This window comes from Schistocerca serialis, chromosome 6, assembly GCF_023864345.2.
Source record: "Schistocerca serialis cubense isolate TAMUIC-IGC-003099 chromosome 6, iqSchSeri2.2, whole genome shotgun sequence".
Lineage (NCBI taxonomy): Eukaryota > Metazoa > Arthropoda > Insecta > Orthoptera > Acrididae > Schistocerca > Schistocerca serialis.
In genome coordinates, this window is record NC_064643.1 from 753,746,780 (window position 1) to 753,774,310 (window position 27,531).

The 27,531-nt window shown below is 45.1% G+C and overlaps 1 protein-coding gene across 1 annotated transcript in view; it reads right to left on the bottom strand.

The window, feature by feature from the left end:
• The window catches only part of LOC126483783 (tensin), a 512,889-nt gene that overhangs the window by 350,042 nt on the left and 135,316 nt on the right, over positions 1 to 27,531 (bottom strand). Inside the window, exon 5 of the mRNA XM_050106942.1 lies at positions 10,397 to 10,646. Coding sequence (XP_049962899.1) covers positions 10,397 to 10,646 — 250 coding nt within the window. The remainder of the gene's footprint in view (positions 1 to 10,396; positions 10,647 to 27,531) is intronic.

The following is a 27,531-nucleotide window of genomic DNA, read 5'->3' on the forward strand; positions in this document are numbered from 1 at the left end:
GTCACCCATCCAAGTGCTAGCCAAACCCGACAGCGCATAACTTCCGTGATTTGACGGGAACCGGTGTTACCGCAGCAGCATTGCCGTTGACCTTCGTAGCAGCTAGGTGTAACAAAATCTACAGATGAAATCATCATTTTGGGAGTAACCCAACCTAGTATTATAGGCTCGTTACAGTTTACAAAATACATAAATGATAAATCAACAACGTAGGAGGATAGATGCCGATGTTCGCGGGCGATGCAACTCTCGTAAATAAATATCACATATAGCATAAAAGTAGGTGAATAGATCCAGTACCTCCCTATTATGTTATTGGGGACAAATTAATGGGAACAATAACCATAAACACCGTCTGGAATGTCTACTTAAAATTCAGATGCCGGACTGAGATTTATATGATGAATCTCAACGGCCCGCATCTCGTGGTCGTGCGGTAGCGTTCTCGCTTCCCACGCCCGGGTTTCCGGGTTCGATTCCCGGCGGGGTCAGGGATTCTCTCTGCCTCGTGATGGCTGGGTGTTGTGTGCTGTCCTTAGGTTAGTTACGTTTAAGTAGTTCTAAGTTCTAGGGGACTGATGACCATAGATGTTAAGTCCCATAGTGCTCAGAGCATTTTTTTGAATCTCAACGAAATATAATTCTTGCACGAAGGAAGTGGCGTACATGAGGCCGGCCCCGGCGGAGGTTCGAGTCCTCCCTCGGGCATGGGTGTGTGCGTTTGTCCTTAGGATAATTTAGGTTAAGTAGTGTGTAAGCTTAGGGACTGATGACCTTAGCAGTTAAGTCCCATAAGATTTCACACACATTTGAACATTTTGAAGTGGCTTATAGATCACTAGTTCGAGCGTTTCTTGAATTTTGCTCTTCAGCAGAGATGGCCCTAGCCCGTCCGTATGAACACTACCCTGGCGCCCCTATCTAATATTGAAGCTAGGTTGAGTGGCTAAAAAATGTTCAAATGTGTGTGAATTCCTCAGGGACCAAACTGCTTTGGTCATCGGTTCCTAGACTTACACACAACTTAAACTAACTTAGGCTAAGAACAACACACACACACACACACCCATGTCCGAGGGAGGACTCGAACGTCCGACGGGAGAGGCCGCGCAGTCCGTGACATAACGCCTCAAACCGAGTGGTTGAGTGGATAGTGCAGCTCTAAGATATTAATATGTTTCAGGACGTGCAGAAAAGCACATTTTGTTGAATCCTTATTTATCATCACAGTTGCAACACTGAAACACATAATTACTCGGTTAGTTTTAGAAATACACACACACACACACACACACACACACACACACACACACACACACACACACACGCATTATATATATATATATATATATTGTGTGTGTGTGTGTGTGTGTGTGTGTGTGTGTGTGTGCGTGTGTGTGTTTTCCACATCTTCACCTAAACCACTGGACCAGTTTCAAAATGGCTCTGAGCACTATGGGACTTAACATCTGAGGTCATCAGTCCCCTAGAACTTAGAACTACTTAAACCTAACTAACCTAAGAACAACACACACATCCATGCCCGAGGCGGGATTCGAACCTGCGACGTAGCGGCCGCGCGGTTCCAGACTGTAGCGCCTAGAACCGCATGACCACACCCGCCGGCGGACCAGTTTCAACCAAACTTGGAACACATGTACATTACTGTGAGACAACAAGTGCTGTGGGTAGAAAAGGACGACGAGTGAATTCCCACATTTTATTCACCCGGAATTTAAAAGTGACTCCACTTAGCGACTTGCAACAAACTATACACGTAATTTCAAACCTTTACGAAATTCCTTCTCGTTGACAAGACCCACAAAATGATGGAAGGAAAAAAAGTTTATCGTCACTACTTTTCCGCTGTTCGTGCAGTAAAATTACCGCTTGAGGCGTGACGTTATAATTTATTACGTCTTTACTGCTAACTGTATTCGCGACTCATTTTGCATACAGTATGCGCATACACCACTGCATGTAACTACGAAATTATGTCATTGCATGACGCGTAGTTCAGGAAATATGACGTCATAAAGAACTAGACGCATGAAAAACTGCCGCATCAGGCTTGACGTTTAAATTTATTACTTTATGCACAATAAATTTCGCAACAGTATCCAAAAAGGTCACTGAATGTACCTACAGAATTAGATCACTTTAAGACACATAATTCAGGAGACATGACGTCAGAAACATTAAGCACAAGGCCAGAAGGTGCGTGGTGTGGGCGTGGTCGCACAGCTGTCAATAAACGCCTGGGCTAGGCCGGGTTCCTCTGCGAGTAACAAAATATTTACAGAAAGCCTAGCTTTCGCATCCACTAAATCCTTGGCAGTGTTGCTCTTCTCAGTATCATGTCCAGTACTATTCAAAGCTAAATTGGTTATTCTCCATTACAAAACGTCGCTTTCAGTTAATTTCAATTTTACTTGTAATTTCAAAAACATATTTTTGGCTGTGAGAATACCATTATTTCCAGCACCAGAGTTACTAGGAAAATGGCCCAATTAAGAAAAAAAAAATAAATAAAAAAAATTAAAAAATGAGTCACTAGTGTTTAGAAGAAAAGGGATCGGCTTCAAATGTATATATGTGAAATAAAACTAGGAATTCGGTATCTTTGAGTAAAAGTGGACAATTAGCTTAGTGGTTGTAAGCTCCCTCTGTGTATTTTAAAACAATAATGATGACATACGTTTGCGGCAGTCGGACGAGTGAAAGCATTTCAATCACGTTATATACACAGGTGGTTATTTAAATGAAATGTGTGCCTAAACCACCCTGTGCACTGAATTCTGTACTTTCAGGATACCTTATTTAACGACTGTTCTGAAATGATAATAGTTATTTAATTTAAACACAGTTTTTTTCACATAGAGCAAGTTTATGGGCTCTGATCAGTCTCTCTCAGACCAGCATCCTCCTTAGCTACATCAGACAGATACTTTCATCTGCATTAACTGACAGAAAAGTGAAGCCCCCAGGGGAGGAAGAGAAAATGAAACGATACTTTACGATTTGAAAGGGTAAGTGATGTTGCTTCAGTGATTGCAAATTCGAGTCAAATTTATAAGGAACTTGGTTGTATGAGCCCCTTGTCTCCCCCTCCTGAGGCAAGATGGCCTCCATCTGCTGTAGCTGGCCCCTGGATCCCGGATGGTGCCACTGCGATCGAGTTGACGCCCGAGCTGGTCCCACAGATGTTCTATTGTGGACAGATCCGGGGATCTCGCTGGCCACAGGAGTATCTCTGTCTCGCAGACAGTTCATAGAGACACGTGACATTTGTGGACGAACGTTTTCGTGCTAATGGCAACACGCCTCTAAGGATGTTCGCAGATAATGCGATTGTCTATAACAAAGTACACTCCTGGAAATTGAAATAAGAACACCGTGAATTCATTGTCCCAGGAAGGGGAAACTTTATTGACACATTGCTGGGGTCAGATACATCACATGATCACACTGACAGAACCACAGGCACATAGACACAGGCAACAGAGCATGCACAATGTCGGCACTAGTACAGTGTATATCCACCTTTCGCAGCAATGCAGGCTGCTATTCTCCCATGGAGACGATCGTAGAGATGCTGGATGTAGTCCTGTGGAACGGCTTGCCATGCCATTTCCACCTGGCGCCTCAGTTGGACCAGCGTTCGTGCTGGACGTGCAGACCGCGTGAGACGACGCTTCATCCAGTCCCAAACATGCTCAATGGGGGACAGATCCGGAGATCTTGCTGGCCAGGGTAGTTGACTTACACCTTGTAGAGCACGTTGGGTGGCACGGGATACATGCGGACGTGCATTGTCCTGTTCGAACAGCAAGTTCCCTTGCCGGTCTAGGAATGGTAGAACGATGGGTTCGATGACGGTTTGGATGTACCGTGCACTATTCAGTGTCCCCTCGACGATCACCAGAGGTGTACTGCCAGTATAGGAGATCGCTCCCCACACCATGATGCCGGGTGTTGGCCCTGTGTGCCTCGGTCGTATGCAGTCCTGATTGTGGCGCTCACCTGCACGGCGCGAAACACGCATACGACCATCATTGGCACCAAGGCAGAAGCGACTCTCATCGCTGAAGACGACACGTCTCCATTCGTCCCTCCATTCACGCCTGTCGCGACACCACTGGAGGCGGGCTGCACAATGTTGGGGCGTGAGCGGAAGACGGCCTAACGGTGTGCAGGACCGTAGCCCAGCTTCATGGAGACGGTTGCGAATGGTCCTCGCCGATACCCCAGGAGCAACAGTGTCCCTAATTTGCTGGGAAGTGGCGGTGCGGTCCCCTACGGCACTGCGTAGGATCCTACGGTCTTGGCGTGCATCCGTGCGTCGCTGCGGTCCGGTCCCAGGTCGACGGGCACGTGCACCTTCCGCCGACCACTGGCGACAACATCGATGTACTGTGGAGACCTCACGCTCCACGTGTTGAGCAATTCGGCGGTACGTCCACCCGGCCTCCCGCATGCCCACTATACGCCCTCGCTCAAAGTCCGTCAACTGCACATACGGTTCACGTCCACGCTGTCGCGGCATGCTACCAGTGTTAAAGACTGCGATGGAGCTCCGTATGCCACGGCAAACTGGCTGACACTGACGGCGGCGGTGCACAAATGCTGCGCAGCTAGCGCCATTCGACGGCCAACACCGCGGTTCCTGGTGTGTCCGCTGTGCCGTGCGTGTGATCATTGCTTGTACAGCCCTGTCGCAGTGTCCGGAGCAAGTATGGTGGGCCTGACACACCGGTGTCAATGTGTTCTTTTTTCCATTTCCAGGAGTGTAGCAACGCCAGAAGGTAGTAACGATTTGCAGTATGACCTCCAGAGAACTCATGAATGAGACAGGCTGTGCCAGTTGACCCTGAACGTAACAGACATACGTAGGAAACAAATCCACTACTGTGTAGCTACACTGCTGATGACAAACTGCTGGAAACAGTATCAGTCGCAAAGTATCTGGGAGTAACTATCCAGAGCGACCTTAAGTGGAGTGAACATAATTTAGGTTAAGTAGTGTGTAAGCTTAGAGACTGATGACCTTAGCAATTAAGTCCCATAAGATTTGACACACATTTGAAAATTTTTGTTTTTGGAAATCCGTCCATCGGATGGGGACGTTAAGGTTGGCGGCTCCTTGGTGCTATTCGCAAGGCGTAGGCCCTGTGCCGGCACCGGGTTTGACGCATCCTGTCTCTCGCCGTCGTCATCATAAAAAAAAATGGTTCTGAGTACTATGGGACTTAACATCTGAGGTCATCAGTCCCCCAGAACTTAGAACTACTTAAACCTAACTAACCTAAGGACATCACACACAGCCATGCCCGAGGCAGGATTCGAACCTGCGACTGCAACAGCAGCGCGGTTCCGGACTGAAGCGCCTAGAACAGCTCGGCCACAACGGCTGGCCGTCATCAAATGGTTCAAATGGCTCTGAGCACTATGCGACTTAACTTCTGAGGTCATCAGTCGCCTAGAACTTAGAACTAATTAAACCTAACTAACCTAAGGACATCACACACAGCCATGCCCGAGGCAGGATTCGAACCTGCGACAGCAGCAGCAGCGCGGTTCCGGACTGAAGCGCCTAGGACCGCTCGGCCACACCGGCCGGCCGTCATCATCATCATCATCATCATCATCATCAACAATACAACATTTACCCTCACCCCAGACACGTAACACATACATGATACATGAAGTATTACACATATTGTAATGGAGCATGTTGCAAATAACAGAAATTAAAGAAAAAATGGCGGTGTGTAACTTACCCATGTCGGTAAGTGAGAAACAGCTTGCTGTAATCGAGTTTCTAACATTATAAATCGTGTCTCCACATGAAATCCATAGGAGAAAGAAAGCTGTGTACGGCGATGAATGTATCGACATCAGTAATGTGCGACGTTGGGTTGTCGTGCTTTTAGTGAAGGAAACAGTGGGCCTAACTTAAGCGTGTGTGACAGAGACCGGAGTGTTTTCAAAACTTAAAGAAAACCTTCGAGGGCTTCATATTAATTAGCGATGAAGCAGTACAGAGAGAGGTGAGGTTGTTGCTCCGTCAGAAACGTCAAGCACTGTGGAATGACGGTATCAACAAACTGGCCACTCGTTGGGAGATGCGTATTAGTCCCCAGCGCCCTATGTTGAGAGTTAATTACGAAGACATGAAGAATAAAGATGAAACTTCCTGACTGATTTAAACGGTGTGCCGGACAGAGACTCAAACTTGGGACCTTTGCCTTTCGCGGGCAAGTGCTCTACCAGCTGAGCTACCCAAGCACGACTCACGACCCGTCCTCACAGCTTCAGTTCTGCCAGTACCTCGTCCCCTACCTTCCAAACTTCACAGAAGCTCTTTCTTGCAGGAGTGCTGGTTCTGCAAGGTTCGCAGAAGAGCTTATGTGAAGTTTGGAAGGCAGGGGACGAGGTACTGGCAGAACTGAAGCTGTGAGGACGGGTCGTGAGTCGTGCTTGGGTAGCTCAGTCTCCCACAAGAATCTTATTTTCCGGTCCAAAAAAACCAATGCAGTGACATGGGTACGGGGAATGGTTGTGGGCTACGTCTATAACGAATCGGAAAAGGACAAAATGGATTTTTGGCATTCTCTCCCGGATGGACACATGAAGCTGCAACAGCATAAGAAATATAAGCAAGACTTCGCTAATTACTTGCGAGTTACATTTACCGACCCGCCGGCCAGATGGGGTGTAACGGGTGAGAGATAAGATAGACGAAGAAGCCGAGACATCGATCACACTTAGTTAATTTCGAGAAGACGACCCAGTCTTCCACCAACGTCTGGAGAACGGGTCGATAGATGGCTCTCTTGCTCTATCGAACGTCGGGTCGTGAGCAGGTGTCGTCCCCGACACGAATTTCATTTCATTGCTGCAGGAGCATGTTTCTTTTGTATTTGTACTACCCGCGATGTCTTCATGTCTTTCATTTGGACATTTTCAGTTTTATTCATTTCCTTACTTAATTTTATAATGAGCCACTGTCTGTCGACATTTGGACATTGTAGACACTAGTTATGCGGTAGTACAACAAAATGTATGTCAGCAAAGGTTGTAAGTCTGACATTGGGAAAAAAATAATAATAAAAAATAAATAAAATAAAAATTAAAAAGTGAGTAGCGTTGAAGTCTCGGTCTGATGTTGAAACCACCTTTACCCCTCTCTTTTTTTACTTTAATACATAAAAAAAGATGATAGAGCGTCTGCCAGGTAAGCAGGAAATCCCGGGTTCGAGTCCCGGACGGGGCACACATTTTCATCTGTCCCCGTTGATATACAGGGTGTTACAAAAAGGTACGGCCAAACTTTCAGGAAATATTCCTCACACACAAAGAAAGAAAAGACGTTACGTGGACATGTGTCCGGAAACGCTTAATTTCCATGTTAGAGCTCATTTTAGTTTCGTCAGTATGTACTGTACTTCCTCGAATCACCGCCAGTTGGCCCAATTGAAGGAAAGTAATGTTGACTTCGGTGCTTGTGTTGACATGCGACTCATTGCTCTACAGTACTAGCATCAAGCACATCAGTACGTAGCATCAATAGGTTAGTGCTCATCACGAACGTGGTTTTGCAGCCAGTGCAATGTTTACAAATGCGAAGTTGGCAGATGCCCATTTGATGTATGGATTAGCACGGGGCAATAGCCGTGGCGCGGTGCGTTTCTATCGAGACAGATTTCCAGAATGAAGGTGTCCCGACAGGAAGACGTTCGAAGCAATTGATCGGCGTCTTAGGGAGCACGGAACATTTCAGCCTATGACTCGCGACTGGGGAAGACCTAGAACGACGAGGGCACCTCCAATGGACGGGGCAATTCTTCGTGCAGTTGACGATAACCCTAATGTCAGCGTCAGAGAAGTTGCTGCTGTACAAGGTAACGTTGACCACGTCACTGTATGGAGAGTGCTACGGGAGAACCGGTTGTTTCCATACCATGTAAAGCGTGTGCAGGGACTATCAGCAGCTGATTGGCCTCCACGGGTACACTTCTGCGAATAGTTCGTCCAACAATGTGTCAATCCTCATTTCAGTGCAAATGTTCTCTTTACGGATGAGGCTTCATTCCAACGTGATCAAATTGTAAATTTTCACAATCAACATGTGTGGGCTGACGAGAATCCGCACGCAATTGTGCAATTACGTCATCAACACAGATTTTCTGTGAACGTTTGGGCAGGCATTGTTGGTGATGTCTTGATTGGGCCCCATGTTCTTCCCCCTACGCTCAATGGAGCACGTTGTCATGATTTCATACGGGATACTCTACCTGTGCTGCTGGAACATGTGCCTTTACAAGTACGACACAACATGTGGTTCATGCACGATGGAGCTCCTGCACATTTCAGTCGAAGTGTTCGTACGCTTCTCAACAACAGATTCGGTGACCGATGGAGTGGCAGAGGCGGAACAATTCCATGGCCTCTACGCTCTCCTGACGTCAACCCTCTCGACTTTCATTTATGGGGGCATTTGAAAGGTCTTGTCTACGCAACCCCGGTACCAAATGTAGAGACTCTTCGTGCTCGTATTGTGGACGGCTGTGATACAATACGCCATTCTCCAGGGCTGCATCAGCGCATCAGGGATTCCATGCGACGGAGGGTGGATGCATGTATCCTCGCTAACGGAGAACATTTTGAACATTTCCTGTAACAAAATGTTTGAAGTCACGCTGGTACATTCTGTTACTGTGTGTTTCCATTCCATGATTAATGTGATTTGAAGAGAAGAAATGAAGTGAGCTCTAACATGGAAAGTAAGCATTTCCGGACACATGTCCGCATAACATCTTTTCTTTATTTGTGTGTGAGGAATGTTTCCTGAAAGTTTGGCCGTACCTTTTTGTAACACCCTGTATATCAACGTCGTTAAAAAAAAAAAAAAAAAAAAAAAAGAAGGAAAAAAGTTGGAAGAGCACTTGCCCTCGAAAAGTAAAGGTTCCGAGTTCGAGTCTCGGTCCGGCACACAGTTTTAATCTGTCAGGAAGTTTCATATCAGCGCACACTCAGCTGCAGAGTGAAAATATCATTCTAGAATAAAGATGTAGAATGTTTAGAGAATTCGTTTTATTTAAAAAGTTTAGTTAGTTTTCACATTAAAAATTCGAGGCATTAATTTTGAGCAAGCTCTCGTACTTCCACCAGCAACTGGTATCGCACCTTCCAAACTTCACAGAAGATTCGTCTGTGATTTCTGAAAGGTAGCAGATGAGGTACTCGTGGAAGTAAAGCTGTGAGGACGAGTCGCGAGTCGTGCTCGGGCAGCTGAGTTGGTAGAGGACTTGCTCGCGAAGGGCATAGGTACCGGGTTCGAACCCCTGTCCGGCACACAGTTTTAGTCTGCCAGGAAATTAGATATCAGTGCATCTACATCTACATCCATACTCCGCAAGCCACCCGACGGTGTGTGGCGGAGGGTACCTGGAGTACCTCTACCGGTTCTCCCTTCTATTCCAGTCTCGTATTGTTCGTGAAAAGAACGATTGTCGGTATGCTTCTGTGAGGGCTCTAATCTCTCTGATTTTATCTTCATGGTCTCTTCGCGAGATGTACGTAGGAGGGAGCAATATACTGCTTGAGTCTTCGGTGAAGGTATGTTCTCGAAACTTCAACAAAAGCCCGTACCGAGCTACTGGACGTCTCTCCTGCAGAGTCTTCCACTGGAGTTTATCTGTCATCTCCGTAACGCTTTCGCGATTACTAAATGATCCTGTAACGAAGCGCGCTGCTCTCCGTTGGATCTTCTCTATCTCTTCTATCAACCCTATCTGGTACGGATCCACAGTGCTGAGCAGTATTCAAGCAGTGGGCGAACAAGCGTACTGTGACCTACTTCCTTTGTTTTCGGATTGCATTTCCTTAGGATTCTCAGCCTGGCATCCGCTTTACCGACGATCAGCTTTATATGATCATTCCATTTTAAATTACTCCTAATGCCTACTCCCAGATAATTTATGGAATTAACTGCTTCCAGTTGCTAACCTGCTATTTTGTAGCTAAATGATAAAGGATCTTTCTTTCTGTGTATTCGCAGCACGTTACACTTGTCTACATTGAGATTCAATTCGCATTCCCTGCACCATGCGTCAATTCGCTGCAGATCCTCCTGCATTTGAGTACAATTTTGCATAGTTACAACCTCTCGATATAGTACAGCATCATCTGCAAAGAAGCCTCAGTGAACTTCCGATGTTATTCACAAGGTCATTTCTACATATTGTGAATAGCAACGGTCCTACGACACTCCCCTGCGGCACACCTGAAATCACTCCTACTTTGGAAGACTTCTCTCCATTGAGAATGACATGCTGCGTTCTGTTATCTGCAGAGTGAAAATTAACCTTAGGTGAGTGGGGGGCATACTCACCGTTGCAGGCGTGGTCGAGCTGGTGCCTGGTGAAGGAGAGCGTGTAGTCGGCGACGGCGCAGGTGTGGAACTGGCAGGCGAAGATGAGCTCGCGGGAGGCGGCGGGGGCGGGGTGCCGGTGGTAGCAGCGCAGCAGCACGTCCCCTCTGAGCGGCAGGCCGCGCCCCGCCAGACCCACCGTGAACTGGCGCGCAGTCGGGCTGACCGCGTGCACGCCGCTCGTGTACACCGGCACCAGGCCCTCGTACACCTGCGCACAGCGGGGGCGGGCGCTGCACCAGCAGCCACAAACAGGCGAACAGCGCGCTCACTGGTCGAAACACTACTAACCTCCTTAAACAAGTCCACTGGTCACATTAGAGCTCTGGAGGTGGCCGAGGAACAGGTACCAAACAGTCATCTAATTTGTCACTGATGACAGGAATCGCAGCAGTCAGGTGGTGTGTACAGAGTGACAATTAATGAACTACATGAAATAAAATCGTCGTAACTTCTGAACGGTTTCGCTTAGGACGTCCAAACTGCTGGGTTGGCAGCGGGGCAGATGAGACTTACTATCCACATGGGTCATTTAGTTTAGCGACGAAGCCCACTTTCATTTGGATGTGTTCCTCGCTAAGAAAAATTAGCGCATTTGAGAGATTGAGAATCCCATTTCGCGATCGAGAAGTCTGTTCACCCTCAACGAGTGACTGTGTGGTGTGCTGTGTCCAATCATGGAATAATCGGTGCGATATTCCTTGATGGCACGGTGACTACCGAACGGTACGTGAAGGTTTTGGAAGATGATTTCATCCCCGTTATTTATTGCCAAATTATAGACCTGTTACCTGATGTTTAAAACAGGTAGTACATCTTACAATTTTCGTTTTTCATCTTTTTACAATTTTCTTTTCTTTTGTTTCATCTACAACATTTACAAAGAATGATACTTTTCAAAATAACATTAATTTAAGGTTGAAATATAAATAAAATTTTGTTGTTTTTTAAGAAGAACATAAAAAGAAAATAGGATAGAGGAGAGATTTGTTAGTACCATCACCGAATGTGACTGCCGGTGAATACCTCGGAATGGTTTCTTTGAGCCGTTGACCGCCAGTCACACACACACACACACACACACACACACACACACACAAATGGTGGTTATTACTAGAGAAATAATTTTGCTTATCCTGTTTATTACTAATCCTATGTATTAACTACTTTAGGTGCCCATCCACGTACAGTATTTGGTGTTCTCTTGGTTAGAACGCCAGCACTTTTGCTTATTTACTGTCACACCTCAGCTTCCTCCTCCTATTCCTCCTCATTGTCACTATTTTCGCTGTCACTGTAGGTATCGCTGTCCATCCTCTGGAGATTGTTGTTACGCTGCACATAGGCGTGTCTGTAATGTCGTGTCCGTATGTACTCTTCATGTGTTGTTTTTGAAATACTGTTTGTCAGTGCGTGGTTCATGGTGTGGGTTCCTGTAGTCCTGTCCCAGTTCATGAACCACGGGCAACGTATGAGTGGCCAAGTAAGTGGTCCCGACAGTCGGGATACCAGTTACTTTGGAATAAGGCTGGGCATCTCGGACATATTCTGAGTCGTGGTCACCTTTGTGCTCGCACGGCAAAGACTACCAAATCCACCAGTTAGTCCCTCAGCCGTTAGGGGTAAAACCCAATGGGACTCGGGGCAAGTAAGGCTAGCAACCTGCTTCCCTAGTACTGTAAATATGATGCTGGCAACAATCAGAGCAAAATGCCTCGGACCTCCTAAGATACGACTTGGCAAACAAATGGTAACGAGATGGGGAGCTATTAATATCAATGGGGGCTACTCTGGGAAGAAGGTAGAGCTGGCAGAGGCTGCAAGTAAGATGGGGCTGGACGTTTTAGCTGTTAGTGACATTCGGGTAAGGGGTGAGAAAGAAGAGGAAGTGGGAGAATATAAGGTCTACCTGTCAGGAGTCAAAGCAGGAATAGCACAATGGGGTGTAGGGCTTTACATCAGGAAAGAAAAGGAACCCAGCGTAGTTGCAATAAGGTGTGTAAACGAACGACTGAAGTGGATAGATTTGACAGTGTCTAGCAAGAAAATTAGGATTGTGTCAGTATATTCGCATTGTGAAGGGACAGTTTTTATGAGGCACTCAGTGATGTAGTTGTAAGAGTAAAGGACAAGGACAGTGTTCTGCTCATGGGTGATTTTAACGGCAGGATTGGAAATCGAACAGAAGGGTATGAAAAGGTTATGGGTAAATTTGGAGAGGATATGGAGGCCAACAGGAACGGGAAACAACTCTTGGATTTCCGTGCCAGTATGGGCTTAGTAATCACAAACTTCTTTTTTTTTAAACATAAGAACATTCACCGGTATACTTGGGAAAGCAGGGGAACCAGATCTGTCATTGGCTATATAATAACAGATCAGGAATTCAGGAAGGCTGTGAGGGACACACGTGTATTCAGGGGATTCTTTGATGACACTGATCATTATTTAATCTGCAGTGAAATTGGGATTGTGAGGCCGAAAGTGCAGGAGGTCAGGTCCATACGTAGGAGGATAAGAGTGGAGAAACTTCAGGATAAGGAAATCAGGCACAAGTACATAACAGTGATCTCAGAAAGGTACCAGTTAGTTGAATGTAGTCAATTACAGTCATTGGAAAAGGAATGGACAAGGTACAGGGACACAGTACTAGAAGTGGCTAAAGAATGTCTTGGAACAGTAGTGTGTAAAAGTAGGATGAAGCAAACAGCTTGGTGGAATGACACAGTCAAGGCAGCCTGTAAAAGGAAAAAGAAGGCGTATCAAAAATGGCTACATACTAGAACTCGGGTAGACAGAGAAAGTTATGTTGAAGAAATAAACAAAGCCAAACAGATAATTGCAGCATCCAAGAAGAAATCTTGGGAAGACTTTGGAAACAGGTTGGAGACTATGGGTCAAGCTGCTGGAAAACCATTGTGGACTGTAATTAGCAGTCTTCGAAAGGGATGTAAGAAGGAAATGACAAGTATTTTGGACAGCTCAGAAAAACTGCTGGTGAATCCTGTGGATTACTTGGGCAGATGGAGGGAATATTTTGAAGAGTTGCTCAATGTAGGTGAAAATACGATCAGTAATGTTTCAGATTTCGAGGTGGAATGGGATAGGAATGATGATGGAAATAGGATCAGATTTGAGGAAGTGGAGAAAATGGTCAATAGATTGCAGCGTAATAAAGCAGCTGGGGTGGATGAAATTAAGTCGGAACTCATCAAATACAGTGGAATGTCAGGTCTTAAATGGCTACTCAGGATAATTGAAATGGCCTGGGAGTCGGAACAGGTTCCATTAGACTGGACAAAAGCAGTAATCACACCAATCTTTTAACATGGAAACAGAAAAGATTGTAACAACTAAAGAGGTACCTCTTTAATCAGCGTTGTGGGTAAAATCTTCTCAGGTATTGTTGAAAGGAAAGTGCGAGTATTAGTTGAGAACCAATTGGATGAAAATAAGTGTGGGTTTAGGCCTCTTAGAGGTTGTCAGGACCAGATCTTTAGCTTACGGCAAATAATGGAGAAGTGTTATGAGTGGAACAGGGAATTGTATCTATGCTTTGTACATCTAGAAAAGGCATATGACCGGGTTCCTAGGAGGAAGTTATTGTCTGTTCTACAAGATTATGAAATAGGAGGCAAACTTTTGCAAGCAATTAAAGGTCTTTACATGGATAGTCAGGCAGCAGTTAGAGTTGACGGTAAATTGAGTTCATGGTTCAGAGTAGTTTCAGGGGTAAGACAAGGCTGCAACCTGTCTCCACTGTTGTTCATATTATTTATGGATCATATGTTGAAAACAATAGACTGGCTGGGTGAGATTAAGATATGTGAACACAAAATAAGCAGTCTCGCATATGCGGATGACTTAGTTGTGATGGCAGATTCGATTGAAAGTTTGCAAAGTAATATTTCAGAGCTAGATCAGAAATGTAAGGGCTATGGTATGAAGATTAGCATCTCCAAAACGAAAGTAATGTCAGTGGGAAAGAGATATAAACGGATTGAGTGCCAAATAGGAGGAACAAAGTTAGAACAGGTAGACGGTTTCAAGCACTTAGGATGCATATTCTCACAGGATGGCAACATAGTGAAAGAACTGGAAGCGAGGTGTAGCAAAGCTAATGCAGTGAGCGCTCAGCTACGATCTACCGTCTTCTGCAAGAAGGAAGTCAGTACCAAGACTAAGTTATCTGTGCACCGTTCAATCTTTCGACCAACTTTGTTGTATGGGAGCGAAAGCTGGGTGGATTCAGGTTACCTTATCAACAAAGTTGTGGTTACGGATATGAAAGTAGCTAGGATGATTGCAGGTACTAGTAGATGGGAACAATGGCAGGAGGGTGTCCACAATGAGGAAATCAAAGAAAAACTGGGAATGAACTCTATAGATGTAGCAGTCAGGGCGAACAGGCTTAGATGGTGGGGTCATGTTACACGCATGGGAGAAGCAAGGTTACCCAAGAGACTCATGGGTTCGGCAGTAGAAGGTAGGAGGAGTCGGGGCAGACCAAGGAGAAGGTACCTGGATTCGGTTAAGAATGATTTTGAAGTAATAGGTTTAACATCAGAAGAGGCACCAATGTTAGCACTGAATAGGGGATCATGGAGGAATTTTATTAGGGGGCTATGCTCCAGACTGAACGCTGAAAGGCATAATCAGTCTTAAATGATGATGATGATGATGATGATGTCAGTGCGTTTAATTGTGCCCATTGTTCTTCGTCTCTTATTGCTGTGTATATACCTATGTCTGTAACTGTGTAGTCTAAGCGTAGTGTATGTCTATTGTTGGCGTATTGCCATCAGAAAAAGACAGTGTGTTCTGGGGAACCTTCTCCCCCGCACGTGCATGTAGGTGTCTGCCTCAGACTCACGCGGTTTAAGTGCGTGGGATAAAGTCCGTGTCCGGTTAAGAAATGTACCATACCGAGGCTGGGATCGATATGTCTCATTCTCAACCGCTCCCTCATGTCAGGGAGGAAGTCGTGCAGTCTACGTCCCTTATCACTTACATCCCACTCACCTTGCCATGTATCATCCCCGTTACCCAAAGTGACCCTCATGTCGACAAGATGTGGTTCATGCAAGACGCAGCTCGACCCTATCAGCGGAGAACGGTGTTTGATGTCCTCCAGGAGCACTTTGGGGACTGTATTCTGGCTTTGGGGCACCAAGAGGCCACTGGCATGGCCCTCGATTGGCCGCCATATTCTCCGGATCTGAGCACATGCGACTCCTTTTTCTGGGGCCATATTAAAGACAAGGAGTACAGCAATAACCCTAAAACCACTGCTGAGCTGAAAACAGCCATTCAGGAGGTTATCGACAGCATCGATGTTCCGACACTTCAGCGGGTCATGCAGAATTTAGTCTGCGCCACGCCACATCATCGCCGATGATGGCAGGCATATCGAACTTGTCATAACCTAAATCCGAATATCTGTAGTGACGTTTACATGTTCAGTGCAGTGTGTGCACGCTGTAGTTTGTAAGTAATTTGAGTTTTTTTTTTTTTTTCATACAGTGGAATATGTGCGAGTGGGTTGTATGCGATCAGTGCAGGAGACCGAAAGCCTGAAAGGTGTTGTCGTGTTTTGGCACGCCCGTGACCACACCTTGAGAGTGGAGGTACCTTACTTATTCACATACTAAGGCGGACTATCCAATGCCTGTAGAAGGAATGCTGTATCACTCGCAGCCATATCACACCATCTAAGTGGTCTTATGACAGGGACCAGAGACGAGCTTTTGACGTTGTCTGACAATCAGGTTTAAATTCTGCAGGAATTGATGGTAGCAAGAAGCAGGACGGCATCACTGTGCCAGACGGCAAAGAAACTGAACAACAGTCGACAAGGTGATTGCAGTGTGGTCGGAAGAGTCGCCATTCGCTTGTTTTTCAAGTGGGGCAATACGTCGAGATTACCGACACCTCAAGGGGGTGTTACATTCGCAGTGTGTCGATGGTACAGTTCTTGCTGCAGGCAATCGTGTGATGTTTTAGCTTCGTTTTCCGTACTGTTACTTTACTGTCACCTATTGCTAAGCGATATTGTTTTGTTTTCTGTCACTCTTCGCGGTAACTTTATTGAGAGTACCGGAAATGTGGTCTTGGGAGGAAGGCTTCACGTTTTTCGCGGAAGGAAGCTGCTCTCCAGGTTGGTGTCTCAAGGTCCCGTTGTAAGCAGAGGGCAATCAGTGAATCTCATTAACAGAGACCAGCCTTCTCAGGGAGACAGGAAGTTCTCGCTGAAGTGAAGATTTGGACTGCTTTTTTGGTCAGAGATGGCGCCTGGCCTAGCTGAGGGCAGCCATCCCCAGAGAATAACTGAGTACCACATTTTTTGCGTTTTCTGAACGAGCATAAGAGATCGAAACACCATCTCACCACTCTGCTGGTTTGAGGAAGATGGTCATCCAATCTAACTGCGTCATCCCGCCACCATGCTTGGTGCGAAGAAGGTGATCAGTCGAGGAGACACTATTACAGCCCGCCACCAACCTTTTGTTTGTTAAGGTGCGTTATCTACGCCAAGAATGACAATTTTCTACTGCGATCCTCTTTTTTTTTAAGAAATGAAACAAGGCATATTCTATTCCGTCACATTGGCAATAATATTGAGTTTTCCCCTCCATGTAGCTTTTAAGTAGAGGGCTAGGGACAAACTTTCGTCGTCATTCATCTACCAGCCGCCGTCTGGTGGTGGTGGGTGCACACATTGTTGATTTTGGGCAGATGTAAGGTTTCGCAATCTGCGGTAGCGTGACCCACACTCTGCGCATCTCGCTACTTACAAGTTCTGCCACACAGTTTGAGTTGCCCATTTGATTATAATCCGTGATTTCGTCTCATTAACGCTGAATTCGCGAGCTGCCCAAATAAGCATAACTTGTAGCCCTTTCCTCATGTATTCTTCCACACAATTTGGTGCCCCCACTGTGTCAGCCTCCTTTTGTGTGAATTCGGTCCAGGTTTGTAGAAAATCTTGCTCTGTGTTAACATCTTGTGAATTTTGTTGAATAATTAGAGCAAAAAAAAAATGTTTTATTCAGACTTGATTTAAATTACAAGATCCTTTAAATTCTCCTATAACTTTTCCACTGTTATGTGACCAACTAATAATAAACACTCGTATAACATTTAACACACCTAAGCCTGTTGTTCTGACTGTGGCATTGTTATCATTGTAAACAATGAACAAAGTCGACGATCATTCCTTATTATTCATTGAAGGTAACGAGTATTGCACTCGCTTGCCTTGATTGCTGTGTATTGTTTCATGCTATTTGATAAAGACCTTGCAGTACTCAGATGTAATAAGCAACAAAATTCTATAGCAAAATCTTAGTATAATGCAGATCAAGGGTTAACTGTCCACACAGACAGCATAAAACTATCAGTACCACGACGTGGGACTACTCATTCTGGTTAGTGTGAGCATGAACCAAAATTTTTATTGAAATCATGTGTGCCCCTTCTTCTACATCATCGTAATGAGTACGATATGGACACACCCATCTTCCAAGACCATGTTTACAGGCATTAATTTAATACGTTGTTGGTTCGCTGAAAATCCAGGTACCCTATGGCAACTTGACTGACGCGCTGAATCATCCGATCTTAATCCCATAGAATAGGCGGATGAGACAAAGCACTCAACAACCACACGTTTTGGTATCTCTTCAGGACCTGATTATCAGTGAATATCTTCAGACGAATACGGCATACCTAAAGGAATTTGTGGACTCTCTTCCTCGCCGAAACGAGAACATAATCAGAGCTAGATGTCGTGTTAGTCGGTATTAGCGCGATGTCTTTTGGGAGTCATCAATTAATTAACTAGTGCGCTTGTAGTAGTTGTTGTTGTCTTCAGTTCGAAGACTGGTTTGATGTAACTTCCAATGCTTGTTTAACCTATGCAAGCCTCTTTGTCTCTGCATAGTTACCGTAACTTACATCCTAGGTAACCTTATGGGATGCTGGTCAGGATATTCTGACTATATTTTTAAGTCCAGTTCTTCAGAATTGGCCGGCCGTCGTGACCGAGCAGTTCTAGGCGCTTCAGTCTGGAACTGCGCTGCTGCTACAGTCGCAGGTTCGAATACTGTTTCGGGCATGGATGTGTGTGATACCCTTAGGTTAGTTAGGTTTAAGTAGTTGTAAGTTCTAGGGGACTGATGACCTCAGATGTTAAGTCCCATAGTGCTCACAGCCATACGAACCATTTTTTGAACAACGTTCAAAAATTCGTTCCGAACACGGCTCGACGAATTCTTCGCCTCAAAACCACGTGATTACTACAGTAGCGAAAACTAAAAGTTACCCCAGCGTTAGCAAACTGTTGTAAGTAGCCAAGGAGTATATATTACTGATGACTAAAGTTAGCGTCGTGTGTATCTGTTGTTTTAAGGGCTGGGGTAGGACGTCAAACGGGCCGACTTGGAGCAGGAGAGGTTCAAATGGCTCTGAGCACTATGGGACTCAACTGCTGTGGTCATCAGTCCCCTAGAACTTAGAACTAATTAAACCTAACTAACCTAAGGACATCACACACATCCATGCCCGAGGCAGGATTCGAACCTGCGACCGTAGCAGCAGCGCGGCTCCGGACTGGAGCGCCTAGAACCGCACGACCACCGCGGCCGGCGAGCAGGAGAGGCATCACAGGACATTTTAATTTCCAGTGTCTATACTTTTACAAATAAATTCATAAAACTTTGTCAGCATCACGAGGAAGGATTCAGGATTCACACTCATTGCAGTGGAAGTTCGAAAACATAAAAAAATATTTTTTTTTACGTGCGAAATTTCATCATTTTTTCACTTACTAATGGCTGCATTTGTTGCTATAGGTACACTTTTCTTCATAAGTTAGAGAGATTCTTCGATGAATTTTGCACAGCATACATACCATACTTACAGGTGTATGAAACTCTATAATTTATTTAATTTATGAAAAAATGAATGAGCTATTGTATTTTAAACTTCATGTTTAGAAAATACACAAATTTTGTAGTTAGTTACCTCAATTTTTACCACAGTTTTTAATAGATTTGGAAAATTCTAGAGTTTCATACACGTTTAAGTACGGTTTGTATGCTGTGCAAAATTCATCGAACCATCTCTCTTACTTATGAAGAAAAGTGTACCTATAGCAACAAATGCTGGCATTAGTAAGTTAAAAAAATGATGAAATTTCACATGTAAAAAAAAAATACTTCGTTATGTTTTCGAACTTCCACTGCTATGAGTGTAAATTCTGAATCCTTCCTGGTCATGCGGACAAAGTTTTATGAATTGATTTGTAAAAGTATAGACAGTGGAAATTAAAACGTCGTGTGGTGCCTCTCCTGCTCCACGTCGGCCCGTTTAACGTCCTACCCCCCTTAAGAAGATACGGAAGAACGCTACGAACTTGTGCATCAACCTAATACTTTCCTTGCCAGCCGGTGTGGCCGAGCGGTTCGAGGCGCTACAGTCTGGAACCGCGCGACCGCTACGGTCGCAGGTTCGAATCCTGCCTCGGGCATTGATGTTTGTGATGTCCTTAGGTTAGTTAGGTTTAAGTAGTTCTAAGTTCTAGGGGACTGCTGACCTCAGATGTTAAGTGCCATAGTGCTCAGAACCAATAATACTTTCCTTACCGCGTTACGTGCTCTCAACTCCACTAGGCGGCATTCCGTCTCGAATTGTCAGCGATCACAATATTTTGAATCATCATCGTATCGAGCACATGGTGTGAATCAGGACAGACCGTTTGAACACGTGTAAATTAATTCTAGGATGCCTCTAATAAATACAAACTGCGTACAATTGCTCTTACTGGTTTATCGTACCTTCTAAAAGTCTAATGTGCACAGTTCATACAGCACAGACCAAGAAGAGTATGTTCTTTAACAAAAATGATCCTCTACACCTTCGTTCTGTTTCGGTACGGCCCAGAGACCCCTGTGCAAGCGATACCGGCGCGCCGCGGTCCATTAATTAGACTGTGGCCCCTCTTAAATCGCGCGTGGTCAGTCTGCAGTCCCTGGCGGCGTGGAGAGCGCCTTGCTAATTGGACAGTCGAGCTGGCCGCTGCCCGCTGCTGGCCAATAGAGGCCGGTCGGTGCCCCCATTACGCACAGCATGTGCATTGCTAATACGGACGGCGCTGGCCGCCCAGAGTAATGGCTCGTCTCTCTGCCCTGCCCTGCACAGTGGATTGCTTCTCTGCAGCATCAGTGCAGGGCGAGGCAAAGGCTGCGCACTGCTCGGTATGGCCACAGAGCAGGCGACAGCTCCCTTACCACTGTGGCGGCGTAGCTGTGACACGGGTCTGCCTCGAGTTAAAAGAAGAGAATCCATACCAAAACATCATTCCACCGACTTCCCACGTTTTATTTTGGTTGCTACATAGTAATTGTAGCGAGAACCCTTTCATTAATCGAGAGAGAGAGAGAGAGAGAGAGAACGAGCTGTAACTGACAAACTATTAACTTTCCTATAGATTTCTTGCCATCTGGTGAGCAAGATGTATGAGACAGGCGAAATACCCTCAGACTTCAAGAAGAATATAATAATTCCAATCCCAAAGATGCAGGTGTTGACAGATGTGAAAATTATCGAACAATCAGTTTAATAAGTCACGGATGCAAAATACTAACGCGAATTCTTTACAGGGAACGATGACCGTCGCAGTCTGGTCCCTTGAATCCCCCAAACCAACCAACCAACCAATTCTTTACAGACGAATGGAAAAACTGGTAGAAGCCGACCTCGGGGAAGATCAGTTTGGATTCCGTAGAAATATTGGAACACGTGAGGCAATACTGACCCTACGACTTATCTTAGACGCTAGATTCAGAAAAGGTAAACCTACGTTTCTAGCATTTGTAGACTTAGAGAAACTTTTGACAATGTTGACAGGAATACTCTTTCAAATTCTAAAGGTGGCACGGGTAAAATACAGGGAGCGAAAGGCTATTTAAAATTTGTACAGAAACCAGATGGCAGTTATAAGAGTCGAGGGATATGAAGGGGAAGTAGTGGTTGGGAAGGGAGTGAGACATGGCTGTAGCCTATCCCCGATGCTATTCAATCTGTATAGTGAGCAAGCAGTAAAGGAAACAAAAGAAAAGTTCGGAGTAGGCATTAAACTCCATGGAGAAGAAATAAAAACTTTGAGGTTCGTCGATGACATTTTAATTCTGTCAGAGACAGCAAAGGACTTGGAAGAGCAGTTGAATGGAATGGACAGTGTCTTTAAAGGAGGGTATAAGATGAACATCAACAAAAGCAAAACGAGGATAATGGAATGTAGTCGAATTAAGTCGGGTGATGCTGACAGAATTAGATTAGGAAATGAGACACTTAAAGTAGTAAAGGAGTTTTGCTGTTTGGGGAGCAAAATAACTGATGATGGTCGAAGTAGAGAGGATATAAAATGTAGACTGGCAATGGCAAGGAAAGCGTTTCTGAAGAAGAGAAATTTGTTAACATCGAGCATAGATTTAAGTGTCAGGAAGTCGTTTCTGAATGTATTTGTATGGAGCGTAGCCATGTATGGGAAGTGAAACATGGACGATAACTAGTTTGGACAAGAAGAGAATAGAAGCTTTCGAAATGTGGTGCTTCAGAAGAATGCTGAAGATTAGATGGGTAGACCATATGACTAATGAGAAGGTATTGAATAGGATTGGCGAGAAGTTTGTGGCACAACTTGAGTAAAAGAAGGGATCGGTTGGTAGGACATATTCTGAGGCATCAAGGGATCACCAATTTAGTATTGGAGGGCAGCGTGGAGGGTAAAAATCGTAGAGGGAGACCAAGAGATGAATACACTAAACAGATTCAGAAGGATGCAGGTTGCAGTAGGTACGGGGAGATGAAGAAGCTTGCACAGGATAGAGTAGCATGGAGAGCTGCATCAAACCAGTCTCAGGAGTGAAGACCACAACAACAACAACAGATTTCTTACACTCTTACTGCACAATTTTAATTCTTGTAAAATATACAGCTCATGGGGCCTGTGATGGACGATCTAGGGCTTAGAACGCCTGCAGTGTACAAGATACCATGTCAGTGTGGCTGTTCCTACGTCGGCCAAACAGTAGGCACTGTGGAGCAACGCCGGACGTAACACGAGAGGTGCTTACGCCTACGCTATCCAGAAAAATCAGCCTTGGCAGAACACGCCTTAGATAATGGACACCGAATTCTATTCGACGAAACATCTGTCGTTATGAAGACGAAGGGATTTTGGGTTAGCGTCATAAAAGAAGATGCTGAAATAAAAACCTCTCAAAACATCATCAACAAGGACGTCGGTTTGCAGCTCAGCACAGCCTGAGATCCGGCTATCGCGCTGTTAAAACGGGCGCGACGGACGAGGGATGAAAACATTACCATATATGGCGAGGAAGAGAGCACCAGTGACGTCACAGCCAGCAGTGCGGCCATATAACAACGCGGCCACGGCGACACAGCAGTCAGTCTTACCCCTTGACAATGACCGGGGAGAGCTCGGTCGAAAGCTCGTTGGATTTTAACCAGCTGACGCGGCTGGAAGCCCGGGTAAATTTTATTATGGAAAAAAAAAATCTCTCAAAATTTGTTGTTGCAACAGTGCATATGGAGTACATGAAATGGTTACGTTTACAGATGAATATCACAAGCGCTTATGAGGTGCCAGGCATCGACCCATGCTGAAACAACCAAATTAGTACACGGTGTAACCTCCCTGGGCAGCAAAGCAGGCATGCAGATAGCGAATACTGTGCAGAGATGATACTGTATACCACGCTTGCTGGGCCTGTTCAAGTAGTTCAGCAAGAGGAGCTGGTTGGCGAGTCACAGGGATCACACGTACTCGATTGGAGGCAAATCCGGCGGTTATGCTGGCCAGAGAAGTTTCTGCGCGTCTTGCAGAGCACGCTGAGTTTCACGGGCAGTGTGTGGGCGAACATTATCCTGTTGGAACAACACAGCACCTTCCTGTTGCAACAACGGCAAAAGAACATTCTGTACGTTCCGAACGCTGGTTAGTGTAGTATCCAGATACACCAAAGGTGAACGAGAGTTGTAGCTTATCGTTCCCGAGACCATAAGGCCTGGGGTAGGGACAGTCTGTCACGGACGAATGTACTCTTACTAGACAGCGCCCCCCACGACTACGTCGCACTCGCTAACGACCATGACCTGTGTGCAGGCAGGAACTGCTTTCATGGCTGGAGACCACGGCGCGCCATTCTATCTTCCAAGTGATCCTCTGACGGCGCCAGTCTAGCCGTGGACGTCGATGCTGTGGCGTGTGTGGAAGATGGACTGCAACTGTATGTGCCCGTAGTCCTACTGCTAATACCCGGTTCTCAACAATTCGTGTCGACACGTCTGGGCTCACAAGCCTTGTCACGTGTCCTGTGGTAGCTGTACGATCTGCTTCTGCTGCCCTCACAACACGACGGTCCTGGCGGGCGTCTCTGCTGCGTTGACGTCCAGAAACTCGTCTACTGGTGTGAGAATGTTCACGTGATCACTGATGACAGAGTCAGTGTGCAACTGCCGCAGCACGTGCAACTTGTACAGCAGTTGTCCTAAAAGACCATCCTGCCACTCGGAATGTCACAATGTGACCCCTTTCAGACTCTCTCAGTTAGCTGTTAGATGCACGAGTCCGTCTCCGTCACGTGGTTGCTTGCTTGTTTCACACGTCTGCATCACACTGAGCCTGCTCGCTGGGAGGAATCCCTATTAAAGGTTGCACTCAGATGGTACTCTGGTAGCTATTCCACTAATCTATCTGTTGGGGACGACTTTGAAACTATTATCAGTACATCTACTATCTCCCAGGTGCCACATGCCGTTATCGAATTAAAATCGACCTCGTCTTTCCAAGTGTACTAATTTGGCCATTTGGGGAGTAAATGCATTTTTCTGAGATTTCAGTGATACACCTGCATGATTTTAGGCATTTTAAGACTTCTGTGCATATGTTGCAATAACCTGCATGATAGCACCCTTTACTGATGTTTATTTCTTATTATTTACGCCAAAAGTGCAGAACATGAGTACTTAAGCGAATTTTTTTACGCAGGCCGGGGTGGCCGAGCGGTTCTAGGTGCTACAGTCTGGAACCGCGCGACCGCTACGGTCGCAGGTTTGAATCCTGCTTCGGGTATCGATGTTTGTGATGTCCTTAGGTTAGTTACGTAAAAGTAGTTCTGACTTCTAGGGGACTGATGACCTCAGAAGTTAAGTCCCATAGTGCTCAGAGACATTTTTGAATTTTTGTACAATCTGAAAATTCTATAGTGAGCTCAAGAGCCTTATTTCGGCTCGGTAGGTGACTTTAGCAAGTCAACATACTTCGTGCCAATAAATTTAAATAAGAAAAGAGTCCTATCGTTACTAAACGATGTTGCCCCGTACCGGTATGTGATGAAGGGCGGGAAAGCAATTAAAATACATGATGTATCAAAAAGAATCGTTCGATTTGGAACGATGGCCTGTGTGGCCGAGCGGTTCTATGCGCTTCAGTCTGGAACCGCGTGACCGCTACGGTCACAGGTTCGAATCCTGCCTCGGGCATGGATGTGTGGGATTCTTTAGGTTAGTTAGGTTTGTGTGTGTGTGTGTGTGTGTGTGTGTGTGTGTGTGTGTGTGTGAAAACTTATGGTACTTAACTGCTAAGGTCATCACTCCTTAAGCTTACACACTACTTAACCTAAATTATCCTAAGGACAAACACACACACCCATGCCCGAGGGAGGACTCGAACCTCCGCCGGGACCAGCCGCATAGTCCATGACTGCAGCGTTAGTTAGGTTTAAGTAGTTGTAAGTTCTAGGGGACTGGTGACCTCCGATGCTAAGTCCCATAGTGCTCAGCGCCATTTGAACCATTTTTCGATCAGGAATGTCTATATTTCTGAAACTAATAAACATATGGAATGAATTTTGTTTCTTCATGAACGGGAAACTCAAAAAGGTTTTTATCATACTTTTCATAGTGTTCAATATGCCCCCTTTGAGATGCACAGCATATGTCAGTGCGATATTCAAATTGTTACCACACTACAGCGAGCATGTCTTGCGTTACACCTTTCACAGCTGCTGATACGCGATGTCTCAGTTCATTCACTGTTCTTGGTAACGGACGCACATAAACAAGAGTCTTTTACAATATAAACCCCCGCAAGAAATAATCACATAGTCAGACCCGCTGACAATGGAGGCCAGTAATGTAAGGCTGAATCATTTGGTCCAGGGTGACCGACCCATCGTTTAGTAATCTTTGATTTAAAAATTCCCGCAATTCCAGATGCCAGTGTGCTACCTAGCGGGAAACACGTAAAACTCGAGAGTTTGCTGTTCGCAACAATACGTTGTTCACACACATATCTCAAATAACATAACAGTTGTGATTTTTTTAAAAATCGGATGATTCTTTTTGACACACCCTGTATTTTACCGTAATCTAAAGCACATTACATGTTTAGCCCATGCGCTACATCGTATCGCTCAAATAGTGTGTCTAAAAGATAACAATGTGAATAAGCCGATATCCACCAGGGCGAAGGAAAATAGGCCCACAAAAAGTATGTAGGTTTGATAATAAATCTGACAGCATTAGTTACGTCGTACGGTGGCTTTTCTTTCCTAGTGAAGCTATTCTTGCAAGCACCTGTCTACGATGCCGCATTTAGAGATATACGGCCAGATTTAGCTTTGCTGCCACAAACTATTTTAACCAGATGTGAGATACATGGATAAAAGCTGCTATCTTTTACTGTGACAGTTCTCACGAAATTAACTCGCTAAGAGGACCGTAAATTCGCGGAAATTTATTGAAGTAGACATCTCTTTGCTTCATTCTAATGAAAAGCCTTACGTTTCCGTACTCTAATCGTTTTCTTTCCCCGTTTTGGGTCGGATCAGATCCTGGTTCGACATTTGTGAAGGCGACAAAAAATATTTTGTGGTGAAAACGTAAAAGACTTCCAACTTGATCTGACGTTGGCCAAAATTTCTTCATTTACGGATGCACCAGCACTTCTTGTGACCTAGAAAGGTCATTTCCTATGCACAGAAATGTTCTGTCTGATAAACGCATGAACCTAACTGAAGACAATTTATAGAAAGTGGTTGTTGGGTACTACTTTAGAAGTAAATAGTAATAAAAATATAGCTGAATTTTGATATGGTATATTTTTCTTGTTTTGCTGCCTCATTGTGCATGTTCAGTGCCATGATACTGTATGGAAAAATGCATGTTTTACATTCTGATAGTGCTTGAAAATCCGGGCTCTAGTTATTACCAGAAATATCACATATTTAAATAGTAACTAGAAATCAATTAATTCTCCCTTGTCCTTCCTCACTGTCGATTTCCGGCGAAATGTCCAGCATCAGGTACCTAATGGCACGTTTCTGGTCTCAAAATGTCTGATTTCTTCAATTTGTTTCCTTGTTTCGTATGTGTGTGTAGAAAATGAGCACTTAAGTAATACTAGCCAAAAACGTTTAGGGCTTATATTTATACAGAATATTGGAAGAATTGGCAAAGGATCTAGTCACTTCAACAGACTATTGCAGTTGCATACAAACAGGAAATGAGAACTCTAAAATGGTTCAAATGGCTCTGAGCACTATGGGACTTAACATCTGAGGTCATCAGTCCCTTAGAACTTAGATCTACTTCAACCTAACTAACCTAAGGACATCACACACATCCATGCCCGAGGCAGGATTCGAACCTGCGACCGTAGCAGTCGCGCGGTTCCGGACTGAAGCGCCTAGAACCGCAGGGCAAATGGTAACTCTGACTGGTTGCAAACACCTTAAGGATTTGGACAAGGCAGTGTCCTTTCCCCATTACTTTTTATTATTGTCATGGGTGGAAATTAAGCAGAACAACAATAAGAACATCAATGCATCTGCACTTGCAGGTGATATAGTAATTTGAAGTAATGAAGACAAACAGTTAAGGAGAGACTGGTCATGTAGGATGACCAACCAAATGCTCACAGACTAACAATAAAGAAGTCAAAAACGGTTGCAATGTCTATCAACAGGCGGAAAGAACAAGAAAGGAAACCTGCACAACAACTACACAGG